Here is a 16,564-nt window from a genome sequence, read left to right on the forward strand (position 1 = left end):
AGTAAGGAATAGATGGAAGATCGGGCCTATAGTTCAAAGACCAAATCTTGCTTTATTGTTTTGTAAATAATTTTGTGTTCATTATTATTTTCATTTGTATTTTTGCTTTTCTTCCTTTTTTTTCTCGGTGTATCAACAAAAAAGGAATTTAAAAAATTAAATTTAAAAAAAGAGTACAGTGGTACCTCAGGTTAAGTACTTAATTCGTTCCAGAGTTCCGTTCTTAACCTGAAACTGTTCTTAACCTGAAGCACCACTTTAGCTAATGGGGCCTCCTGCTGCTGCTGCACCGCCAGAGCCCGATTTCTGTTCTCATCCTGAAGCAAAGTTCTTAACCTGAAGCACTATTTCTGGGTTAGCGGAGTCTGTAACCTGAGGCGTATGTGACCTGAAGCGTACGTAACCTGAGGTACCACCATATTGCTACTGTAATTACAATTATTCTAAACCACCACCTTGATGCGATTTACCCACAAAGTAGATAAAAACAGTTAAAAACACAAGAACAGTAAACACATTTTACTGAACAGTAAACACAAGAACAGTAAACACAAGACCAAAACTATAGCAAGTGGACACTTGTGGGAAAGACCCATTTATCCACTCGGGGTGGCAAAAATGTTTTTGTCTATTTCCATGAAGCACAGAACAGGGGAAGCCACACCAGAGTGGGCTTCTGAGGTCTCTGGCATTTGCAGGAGATGCTCTCCAGCAGACCACAGATATTGACTGGGTGTATAAGGCAAGTTAGTGCCAACACCAGTTTGGACAACAATCCCACCAACCCAACGTACATAAGGAAACAAGTGCGCATAGCTCCTTCCTTGCCACTTTGTATGCTGTCCCCTTCTCTGCCTGAACACTTGGAACAGATCTTCTGATTTAATCCCGCTCTCATGCAAATCAGGAGGCTGATTTTCATTTACACAATTTGCACACAATATGCAGGATTACCGTATTTTTCGCTCCATAACACGCACCTGACCATAAGACGCACCTAGTTTTTAGAGGGGGAATGCAAGAAAAAAAAATATTTAAAGGGAGCTGTGCTGGTCCCGGGGGAAAGGTACCGTGATCGTAGTCAGAGTTGACGAGATGAGAGGTGAGGTCCAAAACAGGGAGCCGGGTGGGGAACAGGAAGGCGGGGACTCCTGTGCAGGCTGGGATTCCTCTGGTTCAGCCTCTGAATCGGAATCCCAGGCCATCACAGGAGCGCTGAGCAGAGCCTGTATGCATCCCAGGCTCTGCTCAGCGCTCCCTTTCACGAGCCGCGTGGAGCGTGTGCGCGGCGCTTGCGGGCCTTTCCCCGAGGAAGGAGAAGGGCAGCCCATCACTGACAGGCTGCCCTTCTCCCTCCTCGGGGAAAAGCCCCCAAGAGCTGCACACACGCTCCGCGTGGCTCTTTAAAGGGAGCGCAGCTCTTGGGGGAAGGTGGGGGGGGAAGGGACTGAGGGGCTAAGCCAGAAGCTAGAACAGCAAGAGGGAGCACTGCGCAGCGATCCCTCTCACTGTTCTGGCTTCTGGGATAGCCGCACAGCCTGCATTAACTCCATAAGATGCACACACCTTTCCCCTTACTTTTTAGGAGGGAAAAAGTGTGTCTTATAGAGCGAAAAATACGGTAGATCAGATGACCAGTCCCTGCATTTTCAAGCAACAACAGCAGAGGCAGCGCAGGAGAGTTGTATGCACTCACGTCTGCTCCATGTGCTAGGTTAAGTTGGGGACAGGGGGTGGTGAGTATTGCCCAAATGAGCCAGTGACCTCCCTAGTGCCCTTTAATATTAGAACCCAGGTAGTGCTGGTGGGTAGGGACACGGGTAGCACTGTGGTGTAAACCACAGAGCCTAGGACTTGCCGATCAGAAGGTCAGCGGTTCAAATCCCCGCGATGGTGTGAGCTCCCGTTGCTCGGTCCCTGCTCCTGCCAACCTAGCAGTTCGAAAGCACCTCAAAGTGCAAGTAGATAAATAGGTACCGCTCCAGCGGGAAGGTAAATGCCGTAAATGTGCTGCACTGGTTTTGCCAGAAGCGGCTTAGTCATGCTGGCCACATGACCTGGAAAAACTGTCTGCAGACAAACACCAGCTCCCTCGGCCAGTAAAGCAGGATGAGCACCGCAACCCCAGAGTCGTTCGAAACTGGACTTAATTGTCAGGGGTCCTTTACCTTTTTAGTGCTGGAGGACAAATTAGCCAGAATAAGGGTCCCAGAGTAGCACCTGAAGGCAAACAAGCGCACCAACTTGCTAAAGATAAGCAGGTCTATGTCGGGATACGAGACCTCCTGGGAACCATGTGTATGTTGCCCTGGACTCCATAACAGAACAAAGGTGGCACTGAGAAGACTGGTTGGGTGCTAGGGAGGCATGATAGGAGATACACAGGTTATTGTGCTAATTCAACCAGACCGTACAGACCTCCAGGGACTCTCACCTGCTTTATCTGTCGAGGGAGGTTCCGTTTTTTTCTGGGAGACATCAGCTAAAGAGCGGACAATTGGGAGGATGTTTTTCTTCTTTCCATTCTGATGGTGATGACTCCTCAAAAGGGCTTCCCAGATTTTTTTACGGGTTTTCTTATCAATCTCCTCAGAAGGTTCATATTGATCCAGAACCATGTCTGAAAGGGAGAAACTCCAAGTCATTAAAATTTTTAGCACCATTCATTTATTGCAATTCATAAAATTCATAAACCATTTGATTGCTTTATATATATACCGCATATATATATATACATAAAACCTCAAAGAAGTTCAACAAAGACAATAAACAATAAAATTCGCAATGAAAACAGTTATAAACATCAATTGAAAATATTTTTTTTTGATGGCAGTCAAATAAATACAGATTAAAGCATACATCAACATTGTCCAAGTCTGGGTAGGCTTGTCTAAAGAAAAATGTTTTTAGCGGGTGCCCCAAAAGAGTGCGGTGAAGGTTCCTGCCTAGTGTCAATAGACAGGGAGTTTCAAAGTGTAGATATGGCCACATTTAAAGACTGGTTTCTTACAAATGCCAGTTCCACAGACTGAAGTGGCTGAGTGGTCATATATGAGTTAAGGCAATCTTGTGTGTAAACTGGTTCCAAGTGGTTAAGGTTATTAGTGGTTATTTACTAATAATGACAAGTGACGCGGGTGGCGCTGTGAGTTAAGCCACAGAGCCTAGGACTTGCTGATCATAAGGTCAGCGGTTCGAATCCCCGTGACGGGGTGAGCTCCCATAGCTCAGTCCCTGCTCCTGCCAACCTAGCAGTTCGAAAGCACGTCAAAGTGCAAGTAGATAAATAGGTACCGCTCCAGCGGGAAGGTAAACAGCGTTTCCGTGCGCTGCTCTGGTTCACCAGAAGCGGTTTAGTCATGCTGGCCACATGACCCGGAAGCTGTACGCTGCCTCCCTTGGCCAATAAAGCGAGATGAGCGCCGCAACCCCAGAGTCGGTCACGACTGGACCTAATGGCCAGGGGTCCCTTTACCTTTACCTTTTACTAATAATAACACCTTAAATTTGGTCCAATAGCAAATTGGCAACCAATGCAGACCTCTCAGCACAGGTCTGACAAGCTCTCACACCTGTCACCAATTGTGCCACAGCATTTTGCACTAACTGCAGCTTCCAGATCAAGCATAAGGGAAGCCCCACATACAGCACATTTGTCAGGGAATGGTCTGGATCTGAAGATTGAGGAATGCAGTCGCAGGCAGATCAGCTCCTCTCAGAAGAGGAGGGGGAATATTTGGGGGGGCTCACCTCTAGTGTTTTCAGAAGCAGAGAGAGAGGCAGACACAGAAGCTAAACAGATTAAGGAGGAGTAAGCCAGCTACGCGGGTGGTGCTGTGGTGTAAACCACAGAGCCTAGAGCTTGCCGATCAGAAGGTCAGTGGTTTGAATCCCCGCAACAGGATGAGCTTCCGTTGCTCGGTCCCTGCTCCTGCCAACCTAGCAGTTTGAAAGCATGTCAAATGCAAGTAGATAAATAGGTACCACTCCAGTGGGAAGGTAAACAGCGTCTCCGTGTGCTGCTCTGGTTTTGCCAGAAGCAGCTTAGTCATGCTGGCCACATGACCTGGAAAAACTGTCTGCGGACAAATGCCGGCTCCCTCGGCCAGTAAAGCGAGATGAGCGTGCAACCCCAGAGTCGTCCGCAACTGGACTTAACTGTCAGGGGTCCTTTACCTTTACCTTTTTACCCAGCTACGAGATAATGCTAAGAGATCCAGAAGGGAGGGGGCAGCTGGGAGACACATCAACTGAGAGTGGGGGGGAACCCCCCTCCCCATGGACTCCGAGGTCCACACATATCAGAGAACAAAGGAGGCAAAGAGGGAGAGGAACTTCCCATTGGCACCCCTTGTTGAGGAAGTCAGAAGGAGGATTCAGAGTAGGCAACCGACCTCCTTGCGGAGGGTTCTCTGTTTGTGCTTGCAACATGATGCTGTAATAAAAGGACTATAAATCTATCAACTGCTCATTAATTCTTATCTGTGAGCTACCGAAGGGAGAGGGGAACTCCCACGCTTGACAGCATTGCAGTAATCCAGACTTGAATTAACCCATGTATGTGTTATTCTAAAGCAGCAATGCTGCAGCAAGCAAAGGCAGCTCAGTCAGCTGCTTGTGGCTGCAAAGCCAGACAGGATGTATGTGACTGTTGCCATGGAAACAAAGGGGCAGTCCATTCTGTATTGAGCACCGGATGTTAGCTCAGTGTGTGTGTCATATGACCTGTACAGGATGTACATGGGTGGAGTTTGGAGTCTCTCTCTGTTTGTTGATGAGAGCAGACATGTTTTCTCTATATGACTGCTGAAGACAGGAATAAAACATGTAGATACATTTCTGTCTGAGTCTGATTCCCCTCCCTGGGGATATGCTGGAGAGCAGGGAGGAGGAGAAGCAGTTTGGTGTGTTTTTCTCACAGCCTGAGGAAAATCGCCGGAACGGACCTCGTGTGTTTTTCCTACCGGGAGTCGCCGGAGGGAGGTCGAAAGAATTCAGCCGGTGCCTGGAGAGATAGGCACATACCTCTGACCGGCCCTGAATTCCGACATTGGTAGCATTTGACGGTTGCTACGATCCATGGGAGTCTGCATCAAGGAGACTGTATTCATCCCTCTCCATGGAAGCCTGAGATGGAAGCTGATTCTCTGCAGCTAGAAGCTGACCAGAAGAAGCTGAAAGCCAAGCTACGGAGCCCAGGTATGAGATTTTCGGGCTTAGAAGTGTGAATGCAGATGGATTAATTCTCTGCTTCATGGGAGCAACGTTTGGGAAAAACAGCTCCGAGAGAGAAGAGTCTGCATTCCAAACATTCCTGTGGTTTTTCCTGTCCAAGGAAAGGAATGTGGTTGCTTAGCAACGCAGATAAGGGCTGGATGTCAGGCTATGCCCAGAGTGGCACAAACAAGTCGTGTTTTGACTAGGCCTTTACACAGGAACTGTTGGAAAGGGACTTTCCAAGCGGCTAGTGTTATTGCTGCCAGGTGCACAGAGTGTAAACAAGCCAGCTATTGGATTTTAGAGGCTTGTGTTTGAGAGTCAATGCAAGGACTCAAAATGGATGTCAAGAAGGGAAGCCTGCCTTCTCCACCCCTCTTGACCAGTGACAATTATGCATCTTGGTCTATTAAGATGAAGGCTTTGCTGCAGAATCAGAGACTGTTTGGGGTGATTGAGAACCCCATCCCTGCAGCACCAACGCGTCCTTGGGAGTCACAGGATGTGAAGGCCAGAACTGCTATAATTCTGTGCGTGTCAGACTCTCAGCTTGTTCATATACAAGATTTAGAGCACGCGAAAGATGTTTGGGACACGCTGAGAAGGACACATCAGAGAGATGCAGGTTCTTCAGCGTTGCTGTATTTTGAAAAGCTGACTAACCTGAGGCTTGCGCCTGATGGAGATGTTCAAGCGCACCTGACGGAAATGAAATTTCTGCGTCAGCAGATGGTGGAACGCAATTTCCGTCTGCAGGAGGAAGTGTTTTGCTTCATGGTGATCAACAGCCTGAATCAGACTTACAAAACGGTTGCCAGTCAGCTGGGGTCTCTCCCAGCGCAAGATCTAACGGCGGACAGGGTCTTTGCCGTGGTTCTGAACGAACATGACAGACTTGCCGCCCTGGAAGTCAAGGACAGGGGGAGGGAAGAACGGAGTTCTAACACCCCCACTGCTGTAGCTACTGGAGGAGACGCCGTAGCTTTGAACGTTGTCCGATGCCACAATTGTGGACAGACTGGGCATCTTCAGCGGAACTGCAGGAAGCCACGTCAGAACAAAGGAGCCAAGGGAAGCTCCACGAAGTCTGAGGCGTCAGGCAGAAGTCATGCCAAGTCACAGGCGAAGCCTGCAAAGGCTTTGATGTCCCTAAAAGCCACACCACAAGTGGGGAATTCCTTCATTTTAGACACGGGAGCGACGGTTCACATGACCCATCGCAGGGATTTGTTTTCGTCGTTTAAGAAGCAAAGCTTCGTTGTACAACAAGCCAACGGTCAAGAGCTGGAAGCCACCGGAATTGGGACTGTGTATCTTAAAAGTCAGAACTTGACTATAAACAATGTTTATTTGGTTCCAGAGTTGAAGTACAATCTGCTCAGCGTTTCGCAGATTGCCAAGAAGGGACTAAAACTGTCCTATGATGATCAACACTGCGAGATCTACAAAGATGGAGAGTTGTATCTTTCTGCCAAAGAGAAAGATGGACTGTATTTGTTGACTTTTGATCAAAGTGATTACATGGAATGTAATTCTTGTGATTCTAACATGATTTCTTTTGCAGGTGTAGCCAAGAAGAACGCCAAGCAGGTCACCTCGAGGGTTGACAAGGCATTTCAGCGGGTGTATGCTGATGTGATTGGTCCTTTAGCACCATCTAGAGGCAATGCAAAGTATTACCTAATATGTGTTGATTCTTTTACAGGTTTTGTCTGGATTTATCTTTTGGAGAGACCGAAAGAAGCCTTAGAAAGGTTTAAAGAGTTTTGTGACAAGGTTAAAAATATGCATGATGCTGACATAGATTGTCTTTGCACAGATGAGAAGCCAATTTTTCTCTTACAGGATTTCCAGAGGTTCCTGAAGAAGAAAGGGATAAGACACAAAATTGCAGCTTCCGAAGAAGCTTGGAACAGATGTGTCTGTGTTAGGGTGAACAAAGAATTGCAAAAGGGAATGCATGCGCAATTGCTTAGTTCACATCTGCCACATGAGTACTGGGCTGAGTCACTAATGTCATATTGTTACACGTGGTTGAGAAAGGTTTCAAAAGACTTGGGATGTTCTCCTTTTGAGAAACTGTTCCACAGAAAACCTTCTGTTGCCCATTTCAAGGTTTTTGGGTCTCATGTGAGGACAGAAGCTCCAGGTGGAGTAAAGAATGCCAGAGGCATTTTTGTGGGTTATGAAAAGGGTCTCTACAGAGTAATTTTGTCTGAATCTGGTAAGGTGATTCTCACAAAATTTCTAGAGAGTGCTCCTGAACAGGAGCGAGTGATTGTTCACACATTTCCCACAGGAGATGATGATGATTCTGATGATGATGATGATGAGTTTGATCTTATTGAGTTCAGTAGTACTGATGATGACAGCGATAGCTCAGACAGCTCAGTTGTCACAGTCATTGAGAAGAAATCTCACACAATGACTAGACCCTCAGAAGAGGAGGATGAACCACTGATAAAGCTTAGTACTGGTTCTTCAGAGAGTTCAGAGGCTGAACCAGAAAGCAAGGAAGAGCAGCACCTCTTACGTAGGTCTGAGAGAGCAACGAAGGGTGTACCACCCAAAAGGTATTCAAAAGAGTTTGCCAACCAAGCCATTGCATGTGTTGCTGTTGTAAACGACCAAGGTCAAATTGAAGCTGTGTCTGAGTCAGAGACAAAGGCACAACAGAGAGTTGCTAACCAAGGTAATGCAGAAGCACTCATTCCTTGGAAGTCACACAACCAGAGAGGTACATTGGTAAAACCAGTGGCGGGTAGTTCCAAGGGTGGAACTGAAACAACAGGGGAGTGTTATACATATAACAACTGTTTGTTTTCTTCTCTGGATGACGCTTTGCTCGCAGCACGCATTGATACTTTAGGGGGAGTATGTTATTCTAAAGCAGCAATGCTGCAGCAAGCAAAGGCAGCTCAGTCAGCTGCTTGTGGCTGCAAAGCCAGACAGGATGTATGTGACTGTTGCCATGGAAACAAAGGGGCAGTCCATTCTGTATTGAGCACCGGATGTTAGCTCAGTGTGTGTGTCATATGACCTGTACAGGATGTACATGGGTGGAGTTTGGAGTCTCTCTCTGTTTGTTGATGAGAGCAGACATGTTTTCTCTATATGACTGCTGAAGACAGGAATAAAACATGTAGATACATTTCTGTCTGAGTCTGATTCCCCTCCCTGGGGATATGCTGGAGAGCAGGGAGGAGGAGAAGCAGTTTGGTGTGTTTTTCTCACAGCCTGAGGAAAATCGCCGGAACGGACCTCGTGTGTTTTTCCTACCGGGAGTCGCCGGAGGGAGGTCGAAAGAATTCAGCCGGTGCCTGGAGAGATAGGCACATACCTCTGACCGGCCCTGAATTATGACAGTATGAACTACTGTAGCCAAGCTCTCTTGGTCCAGGAATGGTCACAGCTGTCAGACAAGTTGCAGCTAGTAGTGCAAGAGCCAACGAGAGTTCTCCTTCCAACAGCAGCTCGGGAGGACCAAATTTTCTCAGGACTGCAAAAATGGAGAAGAGGCTTGCACTCTCCCATCAGCTGTGATCCCAATATAGTAAGTCTTCCACTTATGTGCATTTAACTTGTGCACATTCAGCTTTATGTGTGTGACCAAAAAAATTAAAAAAATCATTTAAAAGGGAGTGGAAAGGGGGGTTCTGGGGGGGGGATCCTGCCTGCCGTTGAACCCAATGGATTTTGACTATACACAATTTTGGCTTTAGGCATGATCCCCAGAATGAAAACCCCAAGTAAATTGAGGGCTTACCGTAAATTTCAATGTACACACATCGCAGCTGCTACTGGCATCTTTTAATGCAACAGTAAAATTAATATAACATCTAGCTTGGCCCTTAGTAGTGAAAGAATGTCAAAAATGCCCTTACCGGATCACACCCAGTTCCACTGGGTTTGTCTCACTGTTTTTAAGTGGAGCCAGATATATGTGGGAAGCTCACAAGCAAGCCATTCCTCTTCTCTGTCCCCAGCATGTGTTATGCAGAGAGAAACTGCCTCTAAACATGGAGGTTCCCTTTAGCTATCATGACTAATGGCCAACAGCAACCCTACTCTCCAAGAATTTGTCCAGACCTGTTCAAAAACCCATCTAAACCATTGAAGAATGGAGGATGAAGTTAATGAACTATGCAGAATTAGACAAACTAACAGGAAGGATCCAAAACCGGCGGGACCAGAAATTTACCAAAGACTGGAGTAAATTTATGAATTAATTGAAAAGTACTTGTGATGACCAGACGACGTTTGTAGGTTTGAAAGAAGTTCTGTGAGGAGTAATATTGGAAGTATTGTAAAAATGGAGAAGGGGAGATGTTATGTTAAGAGATGTAAAGACAATACAAAGTTAAGAAATGCATAAGAAATGGTTAAGACGGAGGATCATCAGAGGTGCTGATGGAAGTCCAATAAGATTGTATTTGTAATAAATTGTGTGGTATGTTTTATAATTTGAATGTTAAAATTAATAAAAATGTATTAAAAACACACCCATCTAAACCAAGAAAGGAAAATAACTATTGGTGGCCCTAGAGCCAGCATGGAAAGCAAAATACAACCAGAGGAATGACAAGATGGAACTGACAGGAGACGAAGGAATGTTGTGTGAGAGTAGGGGATGGGTGGGGTTGTGTGCAATTTTCATGAGATTTTTAAGTGTAAGAAAAGAAAGCATACCACGTGCAGCCTTATGTTCATAGACCACTGCTCCACTGAACCCAGGACCACCTAGCGACACTGAATAGAGCAGCTCTCCATGGTCCTGAACAGAGACCTTTCTTAGCCCTGACTTCCAGTGTTTCCTACATCAGAGGTACGGAATATGTGGCCCACCATTCAGTGTTGGACTCCCAACTCCCAATTAGTCTCAGCCAGGAATTATGGGAGTTGAAGGTTCTTTACTCTTTGTAGAGATGACAGGGAGTCAACCCAAGACCAGTGATCTACCACTGAGCTACAGGAACAACTTGTAAGGGGACTTGAGGAGAAAGGCTATGGCACAATGGCAGAACATCTGGTTTCCATGCAGAAGGTCCCAGATTCAAACCCCACCACCCCCAGGTAGGGTTTGGGAGAGACCCCTGTCAGAAACCCCAGAGGGCCTGTGGTCCTTTGTGGTCCTGTGGTCCTTTGCCTGCAGGATCCTTTGTTCCTGAGTTAGAACAGATTGATAGTAATATGTTGTAGGTGCTTAAGGATGTGAGAGCTCCAGACTGTGGGGAGTGGCACCCATTCTTACCATCCAGTCATCAGGTTAGTTCAGCACTGCTGCTCTACCCTGAATTTCCTGGAGGATAACAACAAATCACCTTCATTCATGGCCTATGACAGTCGCTGTGCTTGAACAGCTATTGTGTAGGATATCCATTTCCACCCTCCAAGTGTGGCAGGTGTGTAATCTTTTCCCCAATAATGCTGAAGATAAAACAGTGAAGATAAAACATAGCATGTGGTGGACTTGCTCCAAGATATAAAGATATAATGAATTGAAAAAGGTATTTAAGTATAATTTCAGTAAAAAAAACCAGGGGCTTCCTGTTGGGGTTAATTGAGGAAATTCAAGTGAAAGATGTAAATTTGTTCATGTATGCAACAACGGCCGCAAGAATACTCCTGGCCCAGAAATGGAAGCAACAAGAACCCCCCACATTGGCAAGTAAAGATGGTCAAATATGTGGAGCTGGCAACGCTGACGGGGAAGATTTGAAATCGCTGTGTTGATTTGTTTCAAAAGGACTGGGGCAAATTTATACTCTATTTGAAAGAAAATTGTAAACAGTTGAATACGTTTGTAGGTTTAAGTTGAAATGTTTGGTAATGGGAAATTAAGGAGCTGATTTACGTATAAGAAGGTGATTTTTAAGAGATTGATTTAAGGTAAAAAAGTGAATTTGGGAATGTGGAGAAATCGGTAATGAGATATGGAAGTCCGTTAGAGGGAAGGAAGGAGGTTGATGCTTTATTTAAGCAATGTTTTAAGTCATGAATTATTATTATTATTTTCTCTAATTCTTTGATACTGAAATGTAATAAAATATGAAAAACTTAATAAAAATTAAACAAAAAACATAGCTCAGTGGCTTCCATGTTCAATCCCTGGCAGCTTCAGGTAAGGCGAGCAAAATCTCCTGCCTAAAACCCTGGACAGCTGCTTCCAGTCAGTGCAGACAATATTGACCTAAATGGGCCCATGGTTTGACTCTGTGTTCCTATGTGCCAACAAAGCCAGAGAAACATCACTCGAGCACAAGCTATTCCTCTTCTCTATAAACAGTCTACTTTTAATTCCTTGGCTCTCTAAAACATATATATGCCAGATGTGAAGCCACAGAGGCCAAGTCCATGCACAGGTTTGTGATGCAGAAGGCTGCAGTGTAGACAATCCCTCTTTGTCCCTGCTGAGAAAGGAGGCATTTTCCTTCAGTTAATAAGCTTTGCTGAAACGCTAAAGAACTGTCTAAATAATGCATCTGCAACCCCATTCAAGATAATGCAGTTCGCTTCCACAATCTGAGTCAGTTTTATTTCTCTGCGCATCTAATCAAATAAAAAGCAATCTGCAGCACAATGCCTCATTGAAATATCTTGCGTAATTGACTGATATTGGTAACCCTTGTGGGAAGGAAATGTGCTAAGAATTATCAGGGCTTGAATGGAATCTTGTCAATCAAGAGCCCATTTCTACAAAGCTACTTTCCTGGAAGGAAAAAATTAAGAAATCTCCATTAAGTCTTCCACTGGCTGTTCCATTAACACATTACTTTGGTTATCAGGCAAAAGAGCAACTGCCTCTGAAAACGAATGCTACAAAAATGTCTCAAGCAACTTTCTGTTTTCCAGGAAGCCACGTAAGCTTGAAGTTCACAGAGATGAACTTCCAAAAGATGAAGATTTTAACAGCTCAGGGCAGTTTCTCCATCACTCACAAGTGTATGTACTTTCCTGCAGAGGATGACTAGAGTCTGTTACAGCAAACAAAGATAGCATTTCCCATAGCAAACCGGGGCTTTGGCACTAATATCTTAATCAACTCCTTAATGGGCAAGTCTCACAAGGCTGCCAATGGTGTGAGGTCAGGTTTGATGGTGTTTTTTAAAAAATAAAAAGTCATTATCATGAAAGCTAGTGAAACATTTGCATTTTTTTTAAAAAAAATCATTTTTAGCACAGTTTAGTAGAAATACGTAGCATGCAACACACATACATTTTTGCTGGAAAGCACACTCCACTTGTAACAACCATGACAAAATCATGAACAGCCGTAACAATTTTCTCAGACTCCGAGGAAATCTTGAGGTTGCAAGCCAACCTGACCAAGTCTAATCAGGGCCATGTAAAATATGTGCATTTAATGTGTCTAAAATGATATGTGGAGGTTTGCATTTGCAGGATATCTGTTTTACAGAGAACTGTAACAAGTGCAAAAAGGTGCACTAATGTTTCAATGTGATGTTAATCGATTACTTATCCCTGGGAGTCTGGATCTCTCTTGGAAGCTAAAAGCACATTGAATAAGCAGCTTGCTTTTCTGAATCTCTCTCTGTAACCAGAGAGAGAATACCGTATTTTTCCATCTATAAGACGCCTCCATGTATAAGATCCCCCTATTTTTCAGAGCTCACTTTTAAGAAAATGAGGGGAGACGGCCCAAAGTGGTTGAGCTTCTCCCCCCCCCCCCCCCGCAGCTGCAGGCAGGAAAAACTCCCTAGATTGTTTCCCGCACGCAGCGACATCGGGGGGAAGTTGCACTACTGCCAACTGGCCGGCAGGCAGGTTTGCCACTTCTCCCCCCTCCCCCCATGCCACTATCCATGTATTGTATGACCCCATGATTTTTGAGTCAAAAAACCTCATCTAATGCAAGGAAAAATACGGTAGTTATTGGACTATACATTGGTACCTCAGGTTAAGTACTTAATTCATTCTGGAGGTCCGTACTTAACCTGAAACTGAAGTACCACTTTAGCTAATGGGGCCTCCCGCTGCTGCCTCGCCGCCGGAGCACGATTTCTGTTCTCATCCTGAAGCAAAGTTCTTAACCTGAAGCACTATTTCTGGGTTAGCGGAGTCTGTAACCTGAAGCATATGTAACCTGAGGTACCACTGTACTAACAAGTAAGAACTGAAAGAAAACTGGACTGCATTGCTAGTTGTTTAAGAGCAATGCATTGATTGATATTTGAAACGATGCTTTGTAACAAGTTTATAGACTGTTTGCAGTAAAACTTTGGAACTCCTTGTGGCGGAGTGTTTATACGCGGCACATGGCAAAGATCAGGAAATTACACTTAGGTAATACTTAGGTAACTGGCCACACATATGGACTAGGGCTAAGTCAAAATCCCCCCCCCCCATGAATTTACCATTCCTGTTTGGGGGTGTTTTGGCAAATTTTGGGGTGGGGAGCCAAATAGTTGCAATAGTTTCAGGTGAGTGGTACACTTACCATGATGGTAAACGGTTCTTTCTTTCTCTCTGTACCCTACTCCCTCCCTCTCCAATCTCTGCTCTGCCACCATTGGTGCACCTTACATTTTTTTTACACAGTAAAAAACAAAACAAAACAGAAAGTCTCCAGTTGACATGGCAATAACCCCCCTCCCCCAGAAACCATTCATACAATTTCATCACCCCACCCCAAAAATTATGCCCTCATTTCTGGAAGCCAAAATGGGGTGGTTTTAGCGCTTCTCTAATATGAATATAAAAGGGACACGGGTGGCGCTGTGGGTTAAACCACAGAGCCTAGGACTTGCCAATCAGAAGGTTGCGGTTTGAATCCCCGCAACGGGGTGAGCTCCCGTTGCTCAGTCCCAGCTCCTGCCAACCTAGCAGTTCAAAAGCACATCAAAGTGCAAGCAGATAAATAGGTACCACTCTGGCGGGAAGGTAAACGGTGTTTCCGTGCACTGCTCTGGTTCACCAGAAGCGGCTTAGTCATGCTGGCCACATGACCCGGAAGCTATCTGCGGACAAATGCCGGATCCCTCGGCCTATAGAGCAAGATGAGCGCTGCAACCCCAGAGTCAGTCACGACTGGACCTAATGGTCAGGGGTCCCTTTACCTTTACCTTTTCCTTTAATATGAATATATGAAGCTGCCTTTTACCCTTGGCCCTTATACGGCTCAGTACTGCCTGTTTGACGGGAGACAGCCCTCCAGCGTCTCTGGCAAAAACATCCTTCTAATCTCCACCCCACTACTAAGAAAAGGTGCCGGGCAGTGAAATTGGGGTCTGCTGTATGCAAAGCAGGAGGATGCCATTTGGATTTTCTGCCTCAGGCTCCACTCCACCTTAAGCTGACTCTCTTCCTTTCCTTTTTAATCATCCTTAACTGGCACCTGCAATTTCTTCAATGGTGCTTGCGTTCATATCCAGAAGGACAATCCCATGGATGATGCAGCTCCTCAGCTCAAAGATACTGTGCAATGAGAGGGTTGCAACGTAGGGTTTACTCCAACGCTCTCCTCCATCTTCCACATCTTCTTCAAACTTCACCCACCTGCAAGTGATGGACAACAACACAATCCAAATCAACAGGAACAGTTTTCTTGGAAAAAACCAAAAAACTTTGACCCTGGTGCTGAGTACCAATGTGCAAATTTATTTTATTACATTTATATCCTTTCCCAGAACCCAAGGTGGAGGCAGTCTCTTACCCAATCACTAGACCTGCTTAGCTTCAGCAAGGTGGTGGCCTCAAGGGCCTTTTTATTTTTATTTTAAGTGTTTCTACACTATCTTCCACTTGTTACCCATAATCCTTTAATTTGTGATGCCAATGACTGAACATAGGAGCTTCTGCAAGCACTGCTTGTACTCATACCTATAAATTATTGCCCCTTCCCAAAGCCAAGTATGGACGCGGGTGGCGCTGTGGGCTAAACCACAGAGCCTAGGACTTGCCGATCGGAAGGTCGGCAGTTCAGACCCCCACGATGGGATGAGCTCCTGTTGTTTGGTCCCTGCTCCTGCCCACCTAGCAGTTCGAAAGCACGTTCAAGTGCAAGTAGATAAATAGGTACCACTCCGGCAGGAAGGTAAACGGTGTTTCCGTGCACTGCTCTGGTTCGCCAGAAGTGGCTTAGTCATGCTGGCCACATGACCCGGAAGCTGTCTGCAGCCAAACGCCGGCTCCCTCGGCCTATAGAGCAAGATGAGCACGCAACCCCAAAGTCATTTGCGACTGGACCTAATGGTCAGGGGTACCTTTACCTAAAGCCAAGTATTCTCAAAATATGAGAAGTATCTTTCAAGGAAAGTACAATCAGCTGCTATGGGAAGCTGTCAGTAGAACATAAATGAGGCAATTTGTTTTCTTGTTTTCAGAGAGCACTGAGAGTCTTACATTTTGCCACTTCAGGGGGCTCTAAATAGCAGTTCCCTGCTTTGTAGTGGCTCTGAGAAACCAAGGCTTATAAAGTTGTGATCTACCCAGATTACTAGAATGAATTCTCCCAGTGTTCACAAACAAGCTGGTGCAGAAGGAGTTACCAGTCACTTGCTTTGTTTATTTTGAAAATCAAAACCTATGGAAACATCTGGAGCTACCAAGGCTGAATGTAGAAAGCACTGGCTGGTAGCAACAACATGTCTTCTGCCAGTAGATGTCACCACTGGGCAAAGCAACAGTGAATGTGCTTTGGTTTGTGTGAGCTTGGCTGGTACATTAGCACATGTATTTTGAATAGATTTGGAAGTGCATTTAAGGCACTTATGAACTAGAGACACAAAGTGGCATTTGGCAGCAGCTTAACAGCTCTTTGCTCAGCAGAAACAAAACAGCCCAGAGACTGGATTTCCTGGAATCCAGAAGGTCCTGCTGCAAAGCCTGGAAACCTTCTCCGGTGTTGTTGGCTCAGCAGCCAATGATGAAAAGCCTCCTCGGTTGGATTGTTGTGATGGCACTACCATCTCATGCTGACTCAGGAAGCTTGTGTGCATGTTCAAAGCGGCCCATATGTAACATTAGTAAAACCTCTGGAGTCAGCAGTACCCACCAGATACCATTAGAACTGGGACATCTGGAACTGATTCTGGAACAGGAGCAGAAAGTATGGTAGGATTCCAGATGCAAAATCCTGGCCTGGCCAGACTGTCCTGAGTGAAACTGGGTGCTACTATCCATTCTTCATTCAAGACTTACAGTAATCCCGCACAGATATGTTACTGTACTGACAATTCCCTTGCACATCTCTGGCAACCAGTGGTGTAGCGTGGGGGGTGCAGGGGGGGCCGGCTGCACCGGGCGCAACATCTGGGGGTTAGGGTTAGGGGGCGCAAATCCACGGGTTAGGGGGTGCAAATTACTTGCCTTGCCCCGGGTGCTGACA

General features: G+C 45.7%; 1 protein-coding gene across 3 annotated transcripts in view; it reads right to left on the reverse strand.

The window, feature by feature from the left end:
* SLC4A8 (solute carrier family 4 member 8) overlaps nucleotides 1-16,564 on the reverse strand; it is a 72,326-nt gene that overhangs the window by 36,810 nt on the left and 18,952 nt on the right. For all 3 annotated transcript variants that reach the window (XR_013836081.1, XM_079966659.1, XM_079966660.1), the window contains exons 5-6: nucleotides 14,573-14,733; nucleotides 2,435-2,620 (exon numbers count right to left, since the gene is read on the reverse strand). Coding sequence is in view for 2 of the 3 variants with exons in the window: in XM_079966659.1 (XP_079822785.1) it covers nucleotides 2,435-2,620; nucleotides 14,573-14,733 (347 nt within the window). In the remaining variant the exon portion in view is untranslated. The remainder of the gene's footprint in view (nucleotides 1-2,434; nucleotides 2,621-14,572; nucleotides 14,734-16,564) is intronic.

Source organism: Podarcis cretensis (assembly GCF_951804945.1).
Source record: "Podarcis cretensis genome assembly, chromosome: 2".
Taxonomy (NCBI): domain Eukaryota; kingdom Metazoa; phylum Chordata; class Lepidosauria; order Squamata; family Lacertidae; genus Podarcis; species Podarcis cretensis.